Consider the following 19,956-nt stretch of genomic DNA (forward strand, 5'->3'; position numbering starts at 1 on the left):
AAAGGATTTTAAGGGTTTGGAATTCTCTCAAAGTGTAAAGCTCTTAGGAGGGCGTTACTGGGCAAAGCAGTGCTTTATCTCATTCTCTTGTTTGCCTGTTCAAACTTCGTACCCATTGTAGACCCACTTGCTGTGTTATTGCAGGTTAAGCCCCCGAGACCCTTTTCTCTCGCCTCTTCTGTTCACTTACCATCCCTTTTCCTTTTCAGGTCATCCTCCATGTCCTTCCAATGTCCACATGGCTCTTCATTTTCTTCTCAGGCCTCCTCTTTCTCTCTTGCCATCTAAGTTATTGAAATTCTTGAAATCCTAAGCTGGCCTTGCACTGAGAGGTAAGCACCTGAGAGTGTCAGTCTTCCCTAGATAAATGGAACTGTGCACAGATCTGGGACTGCTGGAAGGGTGTGAGGTAGGAGTTTAAGGATGGCGCAAGTAGGGTGGGGCTAAAAAAGACCTTGTCTTCTTTATATAGGAGCATCGAGATTAAACTTGGTACTGAATTCAGCAGTGTGCAGTTCATTTCTTATTTTCCACTGTATTTCATTTCAACCTATCCTCTATATTTTACGAGCCCAAAGCCTTTAGATATGTGTAGAGGAAGGTGTGATACAGCTTTCAAATTCTTGAAATTTGCCCAAGAAATACTTTGTATCATGAGGTCTGCAGTTATTTATACAAATCCCTGAAAATGTTTCATGGCAAATCTGTAGCACCCAGTTGAGATGAAACCAAACTGGAAAAATCTCTGTGGCTGTGGTTATTGTCAGTTCTGTAAGATGAAGATGGGACCAGTGACAAGAATGTGCACTATTTACTGAGCACTCACCTGCACGGGGCCATGTGCTTTTCAGACATTGCCTCTTTCAGTCTTGAGCACAATGCCAGTTGTGCCATCCCCTGACATACAGATGAGATGAAGATCCAGACATAACCAGCAAGGGCAGGGCTGGGATGCGATCCATGTGTGCCTGGTTCCCAGGGTTCACATGTTTGCAGTGTTCTCTCCAGAACGGTTTGCCTTAATGAAGAGAGGATTCAGGATGTCCAGTTTCAGCCTCACTGGCTGGGCTGGAATCTTCCATTGACCCTTCCACTCTACATTCCTCCCTGGCCTGGGAGGCTCACTCGAGTGGGCTTCTTGCTGGGCTTGGCCAGTGGGGGTTGCTATCAGGAGACAACAGGGCATCTGCTTCTCCAGGGCATCCCCCAGGGCACAGTGCTCTGTGACTCAAGGGTCTGCCCCTCATAGTTTCCCTAAACCTCACTCCTCTCTTTGTAAACAGCCCCTTTATAAATTATCCACTTTGAGGGTGTCATCTGCTTTCTGTCAGGAGCAGCACTGACTCACTAGCATCACTCCTAAATAATGTGAACTTGTTTTGATTTTTTGTTTGAGGCAGAGTCTCACTCTGTTTCCTAGGCTGGAGTGCAGTGGCATGGTCTTGGCTCATTCTGGGCTCAAGCAATCCTTTCACCTTAGCCATCCCAGTAGCTGGGACTATAGGCATGCACCACCATGCTCGGCTAATTTTTAAAATATTTGTAGAGATGGGGTCTCGCTATGTTGCCAGGCTGGTCTTGAACTCCAGGGCTCAAGTGATCCTTCTGCCTCGGCTTCCTAAAGTGTTGGGATTACAGGTATGAGCAACTGCACCTGCCCAATGATGTGAACTTTTAGTAAGTTACTTCAGTTCTCTGGGCCCAACTTGCTTTACCTGTCAAGCAGGGACCATGGTGCCTGGTCTCCCAGATTGTGAATGTCAAAACAGGTAGAGAGGCACTTCGGAAGATAAACACTCCTCAGAATGGGAGCTAGCAGTGTAATTCCACAAGGCACAGAATGGGCACTCAGTGCATAGCCTTACTGGAAGTGGAGCTTCCTTTGTGAGAAAAGGAAACCTCTGAGACAGTGAATATGTTTCCATTCCGAAAAGCTTGATGCAATCAAAATAGAAGAAAGAGCACCGCTGAAGAGAATAAGTGAAGAGATCGTTGTTTTGTTTTTGCTTGTTTCTTTTTGGTAGTGACAGCGTATTTCATGTAGGAACCTGTGACAAAGCTCCACATAATAAACATCAGAAAGTCAAGGATGATGGTTTTGGCCAAGGAGCAAATGACACATGCCACAGCTTTCCTGGCAGGTCTCCTTTTCTAGATTGTGTCCTCCCGGATAGGACTCTCAAGCAGCTGCAACAGGCATCTTCCAGCTGGGAAAGGCCACTTGACCTCTTTTTCTCTTTCGAAAGCCAGGCAGCTGTGAGTCCAGGCTTGTCACTCCTGGGTGCAGGCTCAGGAATTGAAGATGGGTCTGCCAAGCCACACACCCTCGTTTGAAACACCTCTGCTCTGTGGCCAGGTTTTTCAGCCCCTCCCCACTCCCCATCAGCAGTGGCTTCTGGAATTTCCCTGTCTGTAGAATGAAAATAGTTACATCAAAATTTCTTCCCAAGGAGCTAATTGGAATATTGTAATACAAATCTTTGCAGAGAATCAATACTGAGAGATGCTAAAGGAGAATTTAGCTCATATAATTACTAATAGGTATCTCTTTTCCAGGTACTCTGTAAGGGAGCTGAAACTTCCAGCCTTTCTTCCTGTTCACAAACCCACCTTCATCCGCCCCCAATGCTGGACTTTGGTTTTTCATGTTGCTTTTGCAGAACTTTAAAACATTTGAATCTTTCCCTGATGAGTTTTTGTCCTGAGGGGCCGGTGCAGTTTGCTTGGCACTTTCTTTTCCTCTCATATAATTTTTCCCTGCCAATAAGGCATTTAGGCAGAGAGAAAAAGTTATTGAGCATGTGCATCCAAATTTGAGATGATTGTTATTTCATTACCTGATGACTTTTAACTTCTTTGATACTGTGTTTGTCTTACGAATGTAATGGCTTTCTCACTTTAATGAAAAGTTACGCAATAAAATTGAAAAGTAAGTACTGTATCTGTAAAAATTAATTCCTTTTTAAATATGAAGAATTAATGGAACCAGGCTTTATTTTTTATTTTATTTTTTATTTGTACAAATCTGCGGGATACATGAGAAATTTTGTTACATGTGTATAATATGTGGTGATCAAGTCAGGGTATTTGGGGTGTCCACCCGAATACAATACATGTTTGTTAAGTGTAGTCACCCCAGTCAGCTGTTGAACATTGAATTTTTTCCTTCTAACTTACTGTATGTTTGTACACTTTAACCCAGTTCTCCTTGTCCTCTTCCTCCCACCACTCATGATTCCCAGTCTCTGGTATCTGTCTTTCCCCCTCTATCTCTATGTGATCAAATTTTTTAGCTTCCACATATAAGTGGAAACATGTGACATTTGTCTTTTTTGCTTGGCTGTTTTCACTTAAAATAATGACCTCTGGTTTTATCCATGTTGCTGCAAATGACATGACTTCATTCTTTTTGTGGCTGAATAGTATTTCATTGTGTATATGTACCACATTTCCTTTATCCATTTGTCCGCTGATGGGCACTTAGGTTGATTCCATATCTTTGCTATTGTGAATAGTGCTGCAATAAACATGGGGGTGATAGATATCAATATATCATATTGATTTCTTTCCCTTTGGGTAGATACCCAGTAGAGGGATTGTTGGATCCAGTGGTAATTCTAATTTTAGTTTTTTGAGAAATCTTACTTTTCCATAGTGGCTGTTTAAATTCTCACCAACAGTGGGTAAGAATTATTTTTATCTACATCCTTGCCAACATCTGTTATTTTTTGTCTTTTTAATAATAGCTCTTCTGACTGGGGTAAGATGATATCTAATTGTGATTTTGATTTTCATTCTGATGTTGGGCATTTTTTTCATCTATCTGTTGGTTACCTGTATGTCTTCTTTTGAACAATGTCTATTCATGTCCTTTGCCCGCTTTATTTATTTATTTATTTATTTTTGAGACGGAGTCTCTCTCTGTCACCCAGGCTGGAGTGCAGTGGTGCAGTCTCGTCTCACTGCACGCTCTGCCTCCTGGGTTCACGCCATTCTCCTGCCTCAGCCTCCCAAGTAGCTGGAACTACAGGCGCCCGCCACCACAGCCAGCTAATTTTTGTATTTTTAATAGAGATGGCTTTCACTGCATTAGCCAGGATGGTCTCTATCTCCTGACCTCATGATCCACCTGCCTCGGCCTCCCAAAGTGCTGGTATTACAGGTGTGAGCCACCACGCCCAGCCCCCTTTGCCCACTTTTTAATGGGATTAAAAAAAATTTTTTTAACTGTTGAGCTGTTTGAGTTCCTTGTGTATTCAGAATATTAGTCCCCTGTTGGATGAATAGTTTGCAAATATTTTCTACTGTTCAATAGGTTGTCTCTTCACTCTGTTGATCATTTCCTTTTCTGTGTCAAATATTTTTAGTTTATTATAATCCTATTTGTCTATTTTTGTTTTGTTGCCTGTGCTTTTGAAGTCTCAATCATAAATTCTTTTTCTAGACCAACGTCCGGAGAGTTTTCCCTAGGCTTTCTTATGCTATTTTTTATAGTTTCATGTCTTATGTGTAAATCTCTAATCTATTTTTAGTTTATTTTTGTATATGATGAGAGATAGGGGTCCATTTTCATTCTTCTGCATCTGGTTAACCAATTTTCTGAGTACCATTTATTGAAGAGGGTGAACTTTCCCCAGTGTAAGTTCTTTTTGGCTTTGTCGAAGATCACTTGGCCATAAATATGTGCCTTTATGTCTGGTTTCTTTGTTTTGTTCCATTGGTCTACGTGTCTGTTTTTGTAACAGTACCATGCTGTTTTGGTTGCTATATCCTTGTAATATGTTTTGAAGTGAGTCATTGTGTTGCCTTCAGCTTTTGTCTTTTTTGACAAAAAAGGATGACTTTGAGCTCTTTTTTGTTTGGTTCCATATGAATTTTAGGATTGCTTTTTTAATTCTGTGAAAAGTGATGTTGGTATTTTGATGGGGATTGCATTGAATCTGTAGATTGCTTTGGGCAATGTGGTTATTTTAATGATATTAATTTCTCTTATCCATGAGCATGGGACCTTTTTCCATTTTATTTGTGTCTTCTTCAATTTATTTCATCAGTGTTTTATAGTTTTCCTTATAGAGATTTTCCACTTCCTTGGTTAAATTTATTACTAGGTATTTTATTTTATTTTTGTAGCTATTGTAAATGGGATTGCCTTCTTGATTTATTTCTCAACTAGATTATTATTGGTATAGAAATGCTACTGACTTTTGTGTGTTGGTTTTGTATCCTGCAACTTTACTCAATTTATTTATTAGATATAAGAGATTTTGATGGAGTATTCAGGTAGATATAAGGCCATAGCATCAGCAAGGAGGGCCAATTTAATTTCCTCTTTTCCATTCTGGATGCTTTTTCTTTCTTTCTCTTTCCTGAGTGCTCTGGCTAGGATTTCCAGTACTACATTGAATAGCAGTGGTAAACTGGGGCAGCCTTGTCTTATTCCAGTTCTTAGAGGAAAGGCTTTTAGCTTTTCTCCATTCAGTATGATGTTAGCTGTGGGCTTGTCATAGCCTTTCTTATTTTGAGGTGAGTTTCTTCTATGCCTAGTTTCTTGAGAGTTTTTATCCTGGAGTGATGTTGAATTTTTTCAAATGCTTTTTCTGCATCTGTTGAGATGATCGTATGGTTTTTTTCCTTCATTTTGTTGATGTGATGTGTCAAATTTATTGATTTGCATATGTTGAACTATCCTTGCATCCTTGGCATAAATCCCATTTGATAATGGTGTTATTATGTTTTTGATGTGCTGTTGGATTTGGTTTGCTTGTATTTTGTGGAGGATTTTTGCATATATGTTCATTCACCAGGGATATTGGCCTGTAGTTTTCTTTTCTTGTTATGTCTTTGTCTGGTTTTGGTATTAGGGTAATGCTGGCCTCATAGAATAAGTTAAGGAGAATTCCCTTCTCTTCAATTTTTTGGAATAGTTTCAGGAGGGTTGGTGTTATTTCTTTGTATGTTTGGTAGAATTCAGTTTGAATCCATTTAGTCCTGGGCTTTTTTTGTTGGGTGATTTTTTTGTTACTGATTCAGTCTTCTTATTGATCTTTTCGTGTTTTCTATTTATTCCTGATTCAATCTTGGGGGGTTCTATGTTTCTGGGAATTTATCCATTTCCTCTGTGTTTTCTAATTTGTGAGCAAATAGTTGTCCATAATAGTGTCTGATGATATTTTTGTAATTCTGTGGTATCACTTGTAATATCTTCTTTTTCATTTCTGATTTTATTTGGGTCTTCTTTCCTTGATTAATTTAGCTAACAGTTTATCAATTTTTTTATCTTTTGGGAGAATCAATTTTTCATTTTGTTGAGTCTTTGTATTTTTTCAAGTCCCTACTTTATTTAGTCCTGCTCTGATCTTTATTATTTCTTTTTGTCTATTTTTGGGCTTGGTTTGTTCTTGCTTTTCTATTTACTTGAGGTATATTGTTTGATTGTTAATTTGTACTCTTTCTACTTTTTTTGATGTAGGCGTTTATTGCTGTAAACTTCCCCCTTTGCACTGCTTTTGTTGTATCCCATCAGTTTTGGTTTATTGTTTCTCCATTTTTATTTCTTTCAGTTTTTTTTAACTTTCATATTAATTTCTTTTTTATCCAGCGGTTATTCAGAAGCATGCTGTTTAATTTCCATGTTTTTGTATAGTTTCCAAAGTTCCTCGTGGTATTGATTTCTAGTTTTATCCATTGTAGTCTGAGAAAAGACTTGATACGATTTTGGTTTGTTAAGTTTTGTTGAGACTTGTTTTGTGGCCTAACATATGGTCTATCCTGGAGAATGTTCCATGTGCTGATGAGAGAATGTATATTCTGTAGTCAGATAGAATGTTCTGTAAAGATCTGTTAGGGCCAGTTGCTCTAAAGTTTAGTTTAAATCCAATGCTTTTTGATTTTCTGTCGAGGTGATCTATCTAATGCTGAGTGAGAGAGATGAAGTCTCTGACTGTTATTGTATTGCATCTGTCTCTCCTTAGATCTAATAATATTTGCTTTATTAATATGAGTTCTCCAATGTTCTAGACATATATATTTAGAATAATTATATCCTCTTGCTGAATTGATCCCTTTATCATTATATAATAACCTTTTTTTCTTTCTTTTTTTTTTTTTTTTTTACTGTTTTTGACTTCAAGTCTATTTTATCTCATAAGTACAGGTACACCTGCTCAATTTTGGTTTTCATTTGTATGGAATATGTACATCACTTTACTTTCAGATGTGTCTTTACTGGTAAGGTGAGTTTCTTATAAGAAGCATATAGTTAGATCATGTTTCTTAATCCATTCAGCTATTCTATATCTTTTAAGTGGAGAATTAAATCTGTTTGTGTTCACGGTTATTGATATGTGAGGTTTTGTTGTCTTTTCTGGTTGTTTCATATATTCTTTGTTCCTTTCTTTTTCTCTTATTGATTGTTGTTGTGGTTGGTGGGTTTCTATAGTGGTACCATTTCTCTTCCTATTTTATGTGATTGCTTTACCAGTGAGTTTTATACTTTCATTTGTTTCCATGATGATAAATGTTATTTTACTTCCAGGCTTAAAATTCCCTTGAGCATTTCTTGTAGGAGTGGGCTAGTGGTAATGAATTCCCTCAGCATTTGCTTGTCTAGGAAAGACTAGTTCTCTTTCATTTATGAAGGATAATTTTGCTGGATATAGTATTCTTGGCTGACATTTTTTTTTTTTCTCTCAGCACTTTGAGTATATCATACCATTCTCTTCTGTCCTATAAAGTTTCTGCTGAGAAACTCACTCAGGCTGATGGGGTTTTCTTTCTTTCTTTTCTTTTTTTTTTTTTTTTTTTTTTTTTTTTTTTTTTTTTTGAGATGGGGTCTCGCTCTGTCACCTAGGCCAGAGTGCAGTGCAGTGGCATGATATGGGCTTGCTGCAGCCTCTGCCTCCCAGGCTTAAGCAATCCTCCCACCTCAGCCTCCTTAGTAGCTGGGACCACAGGCACAATCCCCATGCCTGGCTAATGTTTTGTGTTTTTAGTAGAGACGGGGTTTTGCCATGTTGCCTAGGTTGGTCTTGTACTCCTGAGTATGAGTGATCTACCCATCTCAGCCTCCCAAAGTGCTGGGATTACAGGCATGAGCCACTGCACCGGTCAGGGGTTTTCTTTGTAGGTGTCTGCTTTTCTCTTGCTCTTTTTAGGATTAACCCTTTATCTTTGACTTTAGACAGCTGGACTATAATGTGTCATGGAGAAAACGCTTGCAGAATGTATCTTCCTGGAGATCACTGAGTCTCCTGTATTTGAATGTCTAAATCTCTAGACTTAGGAAGTTTTCATCTATTATTTTATTAATTAAATTTTCTAACCTTTTCTCTGTCTCTTTTCTCTCAGGGATACTAATAACTCGAATATTTGATCACTTTGTGTTTTCCCAAGTGTCATGAAGGCTTTACTCATTCTGTTTTATTCTTTTTCTTTTTGTCTGACTGGATTATTTCAAAAATCCTGTCTTCAAGTTCTGAGATTCTTTATTCTCCCTTATGCAGTCTATTTTTGAAGCTTTCAAATGTATTTTATACTTCCTTCAATGAATTCTTCAATTCTGGAATTTCTATTTGGTTCTTTAAAAAAAATCTATCTCTTTGGTAAATTTTTCATTCATATCCCATATTGTTTTTCTGATTTCTTTGTATTGTTTTTCAGAGTTCTCTTGTATATCACTGAGCTCCTTTAAAATCAGTATTTCAGATTTTTTATCTAGGATTTCAGGAATTTATTTTTGATTAAGATCTATTGCTTGAGAATTCTGATGTTCCTTTAGAGGCATCACATTTCCTTAATTTTTCATGTTTCATTTGTCCTTAAGTGGATCTCTGCACATTTGGTGTAACTGCTGCCGCTTCCTGTTTTTGAAATTTCTTTCATAGAAGAAGACTTTTTCCTAAAGATGTATCTATGGTTTTGGTTGAGTAGGGTACTTTGGCTTTGATTCTGGGTGCATGTAGTAATGTAGTCTCCATATGATTTTTTAGGCTGTAAATAGTGTTGGTGGCATCCATGATTTCCCCACTGGGTTAGGGTGAAGTTATTAGTGGAGGCTGTGGTGAAGTTGTACTAGGGATTGAGATGCCAAATGGGCCAGTCTTCACGCCCTAGTGATGACAGCAGTGGGCTAAGTGTGCCTACTTGTGCCCAGGGCTGCATAGCTGGCATCTCTGTTGGCAGTTATTTGGCAGGCTGATTTCTGGGCCTCCAGGTGGCTTGTTCAGTTGCTGGTAGTGGCAGCAACGGACTGGGTGTGTAGGTGGGTTTTTGGGCCTTTGGGCATCTGGCATAGCATGAGCAATGGCAGTAGCAGTAGCAGTAGCAGTAGCAGGACGATTCTCTGGGTCCCAAGTGGTGTGGATTGATGTTGGTGGTTGCTGTGATGGACTAGGTAAGACAACCTCTTGGCCTTCAGGTGACACTTGCAAGGAGGTACCAGGTGATATGATGGTGGCTGGGAGTTTAGGCCCAACCATAGGCCCCAGAAAGACTGCTCAGGTACCCAAGGTGGTGGATTGAATTGCACAGTCCCCAGGACCCCAGAATATGTGCCCTGTCTCAAAGAGGGGGCAAAGCTGGTCTGTGCAGGTTTGTGCTCAGGCCTCTTGGTGAGAGCAGGCACCACCATTGGTGGCCAGGGTAGGGTGATCCTCAGGCCCCAGGCAGACTGCTCAGGTGAGGGATGATAGCAGCTGTGCTGAAGTACTACCACTGGACAGAGTGTGGCTGTGCTCTGTGGCCACAGCTTGGGCTGGTAGGTGGGAATGCATGTCCTTCCCACAATCCCAGTGGGGCTTGCTTTCCAGCCTTGACAGTGTTGCCCATGCCTGTCTCATGCTCCCACCCTGGCTGCAGGAGGCCCCATTTCAGCTGGTAAGCAAGTCCCAGTGGCAACTTACACCCTTTCAGCATCCTCATTTCTGTCCCAGCAGCACTCACTTCCTGGCACCAGCAACTGCAACCCTTTCCTTGTTTGTTTCTTAGCCCTGGCTGTGGGAGTGCTCACAGCTCACTCCCCATTCCCAGCAGCAACAATCTGGGTTTCCGTAACACCTCAGTCCCAGTGCCTCTGGGCCCCAGGACAGCATGCAGTCTACCCAAGGCTAGGTTTGAAAATGGTGTCTTGCTTAGGTCTCAGAAAGGTGTGGGATCCAGTGCAAGCTCCATCTCTGGAGCAGTTCCATCCCATGGTCTTCCAGCAGCTCCGTACGTTAGCTTCAGTGGTTGGGAGGGTTGAGGGGTGTCTCATGGCCAGGATTACATGATTTCATGGTGGGGATCTGGGCCACTGGAAGTCTCTCATTCACCCTTTCCCTGAATTGGGAAGTCACTCCCAGCTCCTAGCTAATACTGGCCAGGCAGGCTGCTTGTCTCCCTTCTCCTTCCCTGCTTTTGGTGTTTCCTGCCACTTCTCTGTTGAATTCCAGTGTTCTCTCTTGGATAATGTATTCAAAGTGTGACTGTCTACACACTATTTTTGTTCTAAGTGGAAGAGGCTGGCATGAAATGCTTCTAGTAGCCATCTTTGTCTGTGCTATTTCTAATACTATATGCAGTACCTAGGTAAATTCCTCTGGGAAAGTTGAGACCCATGTTCACAAAATAAAGAAAAAGGCCACAAGGATACAAGAAGGGTCACCTAATTCCTCATGGTTATTTCATTTATTCATTTGTTTGCCTTTAAACCTACATTCATGGCTTAAAACCATTATGCAAACTGGGATTCTCATATTACTATTGATTTTAATTTTCCTTTTTTAAATGTCCTCTTACTTGTTAAATGTCAGTAGAAGTACACCTTCTAACAATAATACTGGCCCTGCATTTTGAGATGATAGCAAATGTTTACAGAACAGACAAAATCAAACTTAACAATAGACTTCAAGTAGACCTAGCCTGAGAGCCACTCTCTCCAAACTTCCCTTTTGCTCAAACATGGCTAAAGGGTTTTGACACTGACTCCTAGTCACCATCAAATCCCTCCAATGTGAGACCAGACCAGCCACCTAGGACAGGTCTATCCTGGCACGAAGGAATAATCAAAACCTAACTGTGGGATGACTCATTGGGGATGCTTTCTGATAAAGATCTTGATCAAGTGGGGGAAATGTGGAAGTTGTCAGAATTATAAAGGAGTCACTTGTGCTAAATAAAAAATTAAAAACAAAAAACAAAAAACAAAACCTGACAAATAGAGCCATGGAAGGCCATGAAAGAAGGGTTCTCCTGCATAAATCACTGATAACAAGAGCCATCACAAGACTGAAAAAATGAAAACCTTGCACAAAGGCCATTACAATCTTAAACACACACAAAGACTCCTGCAAGGACCTCTGCCCAGCAACTCCCTGTCCAACCCTGGACTGGCACCACCCTTATTATTGATCCTTGTAGCCAAGGATAATTGTCTCAAAATAATTATGTAATCCTCCTTATTTTCCTCTAAGAACCATTGTCTTCCTTTACCTCTTCAAAAACACACATAGTTTACTATGGCACATGTATTCCCATTGCAATGCCCTATTCCCCAATACATATCATCATTTTCTTTTAGAGAGCCTCTCTCTGTTATCTAGATTGACAGAAATGATGGAGTAGAGCTGCCCCAGTTAAGGTTTTCCAACAGGCAGAGGCCCCAGTTGACCCACATTCAACTGAGCCCAACCTAAGTCAGCTGACTGACCCCCTACTAACCCCCGAGCTATGATAATAAATGACTGTTGCTTTAAGCCATTGAATTTTAAGACAGTTTGTTACACATAAATAGATAAGTGATACAATGCCTTATGAGCTAATGATGGCAACTTGGAAAGCAATGCTCCAGGTGGTTTTTACATGATCTCCTTGTAATGTTTGCTTCTGCCTAGTGAATGTCCCAGGCCATAACATTTTAGGCACTTTATTTATAGCTGGTTGCAATCCTACAGTCTCATCATACATAGGGCAATAACTAGGAACAGAGCAATCAGAACCTTCTCCACTCACCCCCTGACCCACCACCCCAAATACAAAGAGAGCTCACATTACAGTAGTCTATAAATCTTATTAATGTGTTTATTGAGATTACAAAATATAATAAGTTATATATATACAGAATTAGACAAAAATATTGACAATTAAGACTTCACTGTCTAAGGGCCACAGACCTACCCTGGGGTGTTTTCTAAATGTTTTAAAGTATTGCAAAATTATGAATATCTCCACACAAAAATGGCAGGATGGAGTCCCAGCTTTGGTCAGTGAGAATTATTATGATCTCATTGTTCTGAATCCCATAACATAGGCTAAATCTTGTCAGAGTAAATCCCATGTTTCCAAATAAGTAAATGACAAGGGAATGTGTAACTATATAAGGAATAGCTTCCTAAAAATGGCAGGTGGAGAGCCAATGGAACATGAGCTGACACTGGCTGGCCTTACAGCCCCAGAATTCTAATAGTGTGAAATGAGGCCAAAGCACCAGGAGCAGAGAACAGCCACCCCACTCCTTCACTGAAAACATTCTGAGGAGGGTGCAAGCTGTTATCCTGGAACGGGATACTCATCACAAGTGACATTTGCATCTAATTAAGGGGAGACTCTCATCATCATCACAAGGCGGGGGAAGGGGGCACCACAGGATTTCAAAGAGGAATTAAAAGGATAATTAAGCTCTGCCGTGGAGTATTTAGCTTGCAGGATAAACCAAATAGGTTCTGAAAAACAGCAGCAAACAGACAGTAAATGATGATATTAAATATTCAGGACCTCATTATGATCCTCTCACAGTATGTACTACATTCGTTGGTGAGAGATTGCTTGTTGATGTTAAAGATATGACTGATTTTCCCCCTAAAGCATTTTTTCAGTCATGCAACTTGTAATTTTTACAACCTCGCTTTTTAAGTCAGAGACTTTGTTTTAATTTAGTAATAAACACAGTCAGACCTGCCATCAGGGAGCTCAGCAGTGAACTCTAACCCCTGGTGTGATCACTAGCCTGGCTCCTGAGCTCTTGGCAGTTACAGGGATAGTATGATAATCTGCCAAGAGCAATGCCAGTTTATTAACTTTCTGCCTATAAATGTTATGTCAAACCATTGCAGTTACTGTGGAAATGCCAAGTCTGAGTTTTTCTGTTTTTATTCCCATTTAAATGGACAAACCACACTGTGTTCACTTCCATAGAGCACCTCAAAGGCCTGGCATTTCCTATAGCTCCACTTTCTTTTTGCTCACCTGAACCCTACCTGCCCCAATTATAGAATCATTAACTAACATCTCATTTGCAGATGAGAAACTGAGGCTGAGAGAGGAAAAGACAAGGCCCAAGGTGGCACAACTAGAAGCCAGCTCCCTGGACTCCAAGCCCAGGCTCTCATTTGCACTGCAGGACTTCACTTTCCCTGACTGGCTCAGAAGGCTGAGTCTGAAACTCTCATGCCATGAGGCTAATCCACAAGTCTCAGATGCTCTTGAAATCTAGAATTACGCGTGGCTGAACTCTTAGGAAGTCATCATTTCTCTTTCTAATTACAGTTGACTATTCATATATGTTTGAAGCGAAAACAGCCTGACACATTATAATTTAAATTGTTGTGTCCTTGAGCATTGCTGCCCCTAAAAGGTCAAATCTGCCTAAGACTGAGAGTGGAAGGCCATTCACATGTAATGCAAACCACAGGGTTCTCAGGCCAAAGATTAATGCAGTAAATGAAATTGGCTACTGCACACATCCAATTGCTTGGACAAACACATGCCTTGCATATTGGTTTTGTATAGAGTGAGCTCTTCCATTATTGACTGGAAGGCCTGTAAGAATATGGATGACCTCAAGGATAAGTAAAGTTATCCTAATGAAACCACATAGGGTATTAACAGACTTGTACTAAACCTGAAATAATACCTGGAGCAGGGTGTCTGCATTTTGTCGCCATTTTATCAAAATGTTTGAGCTGCTTCTTCACTAGGATGCCATCCTTCATCATCCCAGTAGGGAGTCATCTCCCGCTTAGAACTTCTATTAACGTTTTCTAAGCGCCCCTTCATTCAGCTTGTTTGATGTCTTCCAGTGAAGTGGTTTGTAAACATACTTCTGTCTTCTACTGGAGTGCAAACTCCTTAAAGACAGGGACCAGATTCTTCACTTCTGTCATTCCCACGGGGTTTGGTTCACTTGAGTCCTCAACATTATCTCACTGTTCAATGAGTTAATGGTGGGCTGGTGGGCTGGCTGTATGAGTGAGTAGATATTTACTCTGCCTGGTGAGGTATAGGTGAGCATCTGAAAGTATCCCGGCTCTAGTCCTTTATCTTTGGTTAAATTGGAAGACAGGCCTTATTTCGTCTGGCTCCTTGAACATCCTAAGGCATACAGTGACATATCACAAAAGCCTTGATTCTTGGCAGTCTTTTGGCACCACTCACAGCTTCAGAGCCCTCGTTGGATCCTTGGCTTGTCCTGGGAGGAAAGCCCACAGGCATGCTTTTCAGGATGCAGCATGTGGCTGGGAGGCAGGTGGCACAACCCCTGCCCACTCCAGTATGTCTGCACACAAGGACTCCACAGCATCCAGCCGCTCAATCTGCACCAGTTTTGTGAGCAGCTCAGGGATGCTGTAGCCTGCCGTGCTGATGCGGTCAAAGAGCTGCATGCCGTCTGTCATGCCCCCAATCTCATCCCTCTTCAGGCCGAAGCTCTCAGCGAGGTGGCGCCACGTTTTCACAACAGCTTTCTCAGAGTTGTACGTGGAGCTGAGCATTCGGCTAGTCTTCTCAAGGCAATCAAATGGCAGCTCTGTGGGGCTAAGACCTACAGACACCAATGGCCACAGTTAGATGTTGCAAGTCACAGTCAATAGAAGGTCAACACTACGAAAAATTATTTAATGAAATAAAAATTATTTGAAAAAAATAAAAAATATTATAAAACAAAACATGCAGAAAGCCACCTAAAACAAATGCATAACTTAAGGCAAATGACACCTAGAACACTGTCAGCCACAAGAGAGGGCTGTTCATGCACCCTAACCCTGGTTAATAGCCCCTTCCCCACTAGGAAAATGACTGCTATATTGACTATGATAATAATTCCCTCATGACCATTTTTAGCAGTTCTCAAAGACTTCAAGACAAGTTATCCTTAGTTGGGTAACCCTGTCTCCCATGGGGCTGGGCTGAGGAAGGGGTCAGAGGGACAGTATCATGTCTCTTTAGGGAATAGTAGTCAACTTTGTGATGAGTGCTCTCAATGATAGCCCCAGATTGGGGTTATCTGAACCAAGTCACTGCCAACTCAGTGGTCTGATGGTTCTTGGGCTTTACTGTACATTAGACTCACCTAGGCGCATTTAAAAACTTGATATTGCTGCTTCTGGAAGATAAGAGTAGATAGAATTTTCCCTAATCCTCCCACTAAGTACAGCTAAAAGCCCTGGACATTCTGTATAAAACAAATACAAGAAGTCTCTGAAAAGTGGAGAAAAGAAGACAGACCAACTAGGGACCTCGATACCTTAGGATGGTGATGGTGGTAAGTTCCCTGGGTTTTCTTTTGCCTCATAAATTCCAGACATGGGGCAGAAAAGTCCAAAAATCCAGAAATAATAGCAACCACAGACAAAAACAGCCCCACCAAAGTCTTCTGTCTCTAGTCAGAGCACTAGGAAAAGAGCAGCCTAGCAAGCATAAAACATTTAGACAATAATTGCTGTATTCCAGCCAAACACCACAGAAAAACTGTGTCCCCACTCTATCCAGGGTAGCAAAGGCTGAGTGGGGAGCCTAGACTTCCACCCTCACCAGGCTGTAACACTGTGCCAGGTGGTGTCAGAAAAGGCTATGTAGGGAGCTGGGGCTTTCTCATCAACCAGCTGGTAACAACTCCCCTGCCCCTGTGGTGACCATGTCGGGAGGCATACTCCCAAACCCCAAGTAGCAGTAAAAAAGGAATCCCCCTTGAATGTTAGTGAAGGTTGAGTGGGGAATTTGGATGTCTACCTTCACCTAACAGTAGCAAGACAGCACCCTCATTCTCCTGCCACAGGGCTATCAAAAGGAGCCAGCTAAAATAGAAGGCTTAAATAAGACCCAGAGTTTCATATCAGGACGTAAAACTACACAGGTTTCAAAGTGAATTCACTCATCATACCAAGAACCAAGAAGATGTCAAATGAGTAAAAAAAGAAAATCAATAGATGCTAACAATGAGATGACAGATGTTAGGTAATCTGAAAAAGGTTTTAAAGAATTCATAATAAAAGTGCTTCAACAAGCAATTATGAACATGCTTAAATGCAAAAATAGAAATCCTCAGCAAAAATAATAGAAAATGTAAAAAAGAAATGAAAATATTAGAACTAAAAAAGTACAATAACCACAATAAAAAGCTCAGTAGATGTGCTCAATGACAGAGTAAGACAGAGGAAAGAATCAGTGAGAATGGATAATGGAAACTAGAAGTGGAAATTACTCAATCAGAGAAAATAAACTGAAAAACACAGAGCCTTAGGGAACTGTGGAGTTATAACAAAAGAGCTAACATTTGTGTCAAGAAGTTTCAGAAGGAGAGGAGAAGAGAGTGGGACTAAATAAGTACTTAAATAAATGATGGTTTAGAACTCCCCAAATTTGTAAAGAGACATAAGTCTACAGATTCAAGAAGATAAGCAAATCCCAAACAGGATAAACCTAAATATATTCATGTCAAGATAAATCATAAATGAACTTCTGAAAACTAAAGACAAAGTCTTAGAAACAGCCAAAGAAAAACAACGCCTGACCTAGAGAGGGAAAAGAATTAGAATGACAGTAGACTTATAATCAGAAACCTGGATACCAGAGAGAAGTAGCACAGTATTTCCAAGTACTGAAAGAAGAGAACTTTCAGCCCAGAGTGGCATACCAGGTTGCAGTGAGCCGAGTGAAAATATCCTTCAGGAATGCATGAGAATATCAAGACATTCCAAGCCAAAGAAAAATTAAGAATTTTTCACCAGCAGACCTACCCTAAAAGAAGCAAAAGGAAATTCTATAAACAGAAAGGAAATAGTAAAAGAATGAAACTTGAGACATCAGAAAAGACAGAAAAGAACATAGTGAGCAAAAATACGGGCACATACAATAGACTTTCCTTCTCTTTTTAAGTTTTCTGAATTACATTAGGCAGTTGAAGCAATTTATGTGGTTCTAAATATATGTAGAGGAAATATTTACAACTACTATAAACAGAGAAGGTAAAGGGACATAGAGAAAGGTAAGGTTTTTATACTTCATTCAAACTGGCAAAATAATAACACCAGTAAGGCTGGGCATGGTGGCTCACACCTGTAATCCAAGCACTTTGGGAAGCCAAGGTGGGCAGTTCACCTGAGGTCAGGAGTTCAAGGCTAGCCTGGCCAACATGGTGAAACCCCAGCTCTACTAAAAACACAAAAAATACATTGGCGTGGTAGTGCACACCTGTAATCCCAGCTACTCGGGTGGCTGAGGCAGGAGAATAGCTTGAACCTGGGAGGTGGAGGTTGCAGTGAGCCGACATTGTGCCACTGCTCTCCAACCTGGGCGACAGAGTAAGACTCCATGTCAAAAATAATAATAATAATAATAATAACACCAGTAGACTGATAAGTTATATGTGTAAATGCAATGTCTAGAGAAACTACTAAAATAACTATGGAAAAAGATAAAATCAAAACATATATCGCTCAAAAAACACCAAAATCGAATTCTGAAATATGTTCAAGTGACCCACAGTAAAGCAGGAATAAAAAAACACAGAAATGAAAAACAGAGACAACAAACAGTAAACAAAATATAAAATAGCAGACTTAAGCCCTAACAATGACTACATTTAATGTAAATGGTTTAAATACCAACTAAAGACTGGGCGCGGTGGCTCATGCCTGTAATCCCAGCACTTTGGGAGGCCAAGGCAGGTGGATCAGCTGAGGTCAGGAGTTCTAGACCAGCCTGGCCAACATGGTGAAACCCTGTTTCTACTAAATATGCAAAATTAGCCGGTGTGGTGGCACATGCCTGTGATCCCAACTACTTGGGAGGCTGAGGCAGGAGAACCACTTGAACCTGGGAGGCGGAGGTTGCAGTGAGCCAAGATCACGCCATTGCACTCCAGCTGGGGCAACAGGAGTGGAAACTCCAAAAAAAAAAATCCCAAACCAAACCAAAACAAAACAAAAAAACTAAAAGGTAGAGCTTGGTAGAGTGGACTTAAAAATTTACCCAGTTATATGCTGTCTACAAGAAACTCACTTCAATATAATAAGAGAGGCGTTGGAAGTGAAAGGATGGAAAAATACATATCATGCAAACTTCAATAACAAGAAGGCAGAGTGGCTATGACAACAGTTAAAGTAGACTTCAGAGGAAAAAATTTCCAGAAAGTGACATTTAATAATGATTAAAAGGTCAATCCAAGAAGACATAGCAATCCTAAACGAATATGCACCAAACAACAGAGCTCCAAAATATGTGAAACAAAAACTGGTAGACCTGAAAGAAGAGATAAGTCCACAATTATAGTTGAAGACTTTAACATTCCTCCCTCAGTAAATGATAGAACAATTAGAAAAAAAATCAGCAAGAATATAGAACTTACCAACATCATCAACCAACACGATCTAATCAACATTTATAGAACACTCCATTCAACAACAGCAGAATACACATTCTTTATAATTATTGGCCTTAAACCTCAACAAATGAAAAGAATTGAAATTATACAAAGTATATTCTCCTACCACAATAGAATTAGAATATAAATCTGTAACAGAAAAATCTTCACACATTTGAAAACTAGATAACAGTCTTCTAAATAATCCACAGGTCAAAGAGGAAGTCTCAAATAAAATTTAAAAATGAATGAAAATAAAAATACAAGATGTCAATATTTGTGAGACACAGCTAAAGTAGTACTGAGAGGGAAATTTATAGGACAGATACATGCAAAGGAGGAAATCTCTTAAGTTAATAATCTAAGCTCCCATCTCAAGCACTTAGAAAAAGATTAACAAAATAAACCAAATATACACAGAAGGAAATAAGTAATTTAGAAATAAGAGCAGTAATCAATGAAATTGAAAACAGTAAAGTAAAAGAGATCAATATGAAAAGAGACAGTTATTTGAAAAGATCAATATAACTGACAAGGAAAAAATAGAGAAGACACAAATTACCAATATCAAGAATGAAGCAGGAGATATCACTACAGACACCATAGATATCAAACAGATAATAAGAGAAAACTATGCAACTTTAACTCTGCACATGTAAATTTGATAACTTAGATGAAAATAAACAATTCCTCAAAAAACATAAACTATCACAACTTACCCAATATAAAATAGATCATTTGAACAGATTTATAACTATTAAGGAAGGTGAATTTGTAACTGTAAAAATCTCCAGCCAAACACGGTGGCTCACGCCTGTAATCCCAGCACTTTGGGAGGCTGGGGTGGGTATATTGCTTGAGGTCAGGAGTACAAGACCAGTCTGGCCAAGATGGTGAAACCTCATTTCTACTAAAATACAAAAATTAGGGCTGGGCACGGTGGCTCAAGCCTGTAATCCCAGCACTTTGGCAGGCCAAAGCAGGTGGATCACGAGGTCAGGAGTTCAAGACCAGCCTGGCCAACATGGTGAAACCCTGTCTGTACTAAAAATACAAAAATTAGCTGGGCATGGTGGCACACACATGTAATCCCAGCTACCCAGGAGGCTGAGGAAGGAGAATCACTTAAACCTGGGAGGTGGAGGTTGCCAGCCTGGGACAGAGTGAGACTCTGTCTCAAAAAAAAAAAAGAGAAAGAAAAAATTAGCTGGGCCATGGTGGCATATGCCTGTAATCCCAGCTACTTGGGAGGCTGAGGCAGGAGAATCACTTGAACTTGAGAGGCAGAGGTTGCAGTGAGCCAGGATCGTGCCACTGCACTCCAGCCTGGGTGACATAGTGAGACC

General features: G+C 40.3%; 2 protein-coding genes across 9 annotated transcripts in view; one reads left to right on the plus strand and one right to left on the minus strand.

Annotated features, from left to right (window-relative positions):
* The window catches only part of CCDC138 (coiled-coil domain containing 138), a 100,338-nt gene extending 97,398 nt beyond the window's left edge, over nt 1-2,940 (plus strand). For 4 of the 8 annotated variants that reach the window (XM_063648530.1, XM_063648525.1, XM_063648527.1 and 1 more), the window contains 2 exons: nt 210-332; nt 2,557-2,934. In XM_063648530.1, the coding sequence (XP_063504600.1) occupies nt 210-313 (104 nt within the window). In that variant the 3' untranslated portion in view covers nt 314-332; nt 2,557-2,934. Of the gene's footprint in view, nt 1-209; nt 333-2,556 lie in introns of those variants that run through there. The other 4 variants (XM_054475324.2, XM_054475318.2, XM_054475319.2 and 1 more) reach the window with 3 other exon arrangements.
* A 10,843-nt stretch (nt 2,941-13,783) lies between these two features.
* The window catches only part of EDAR (ectodysplasin A receptor), a 93,156-nt gene continuing 86,983 nt past the window's right edge, over nt 13,784-19,956 (minus strand). Inside the window, exon 12 of the mRNA XM_054475332.2 lies at nt 13,784-14,791. Coding sequence (XP_054331307.1) covers nt 14,469-14,791 — 323 coding nt within the window. The 3' untranslated portion in view covers nt 13,784-14,468. The remainder of the gene's footprint in view (nt 14,792-19,956) is intronic.

The sequence above is a fragment of the Pongo pygmaeus genome, chromosome 12 (genome assembly GCF_028885625.2).
Source record: "Pongo pygmaeus isolate AG05252 chromosome 12, NHGRI_mPonPyg2-v2.0_pri, whole genome shotgun sequence".
Lineage (NCBI taxonomy): Eukaryota > Metazoa > Chordata > Mammalia > Primates > Hominidae > Pongo > Pongo pygmaeus.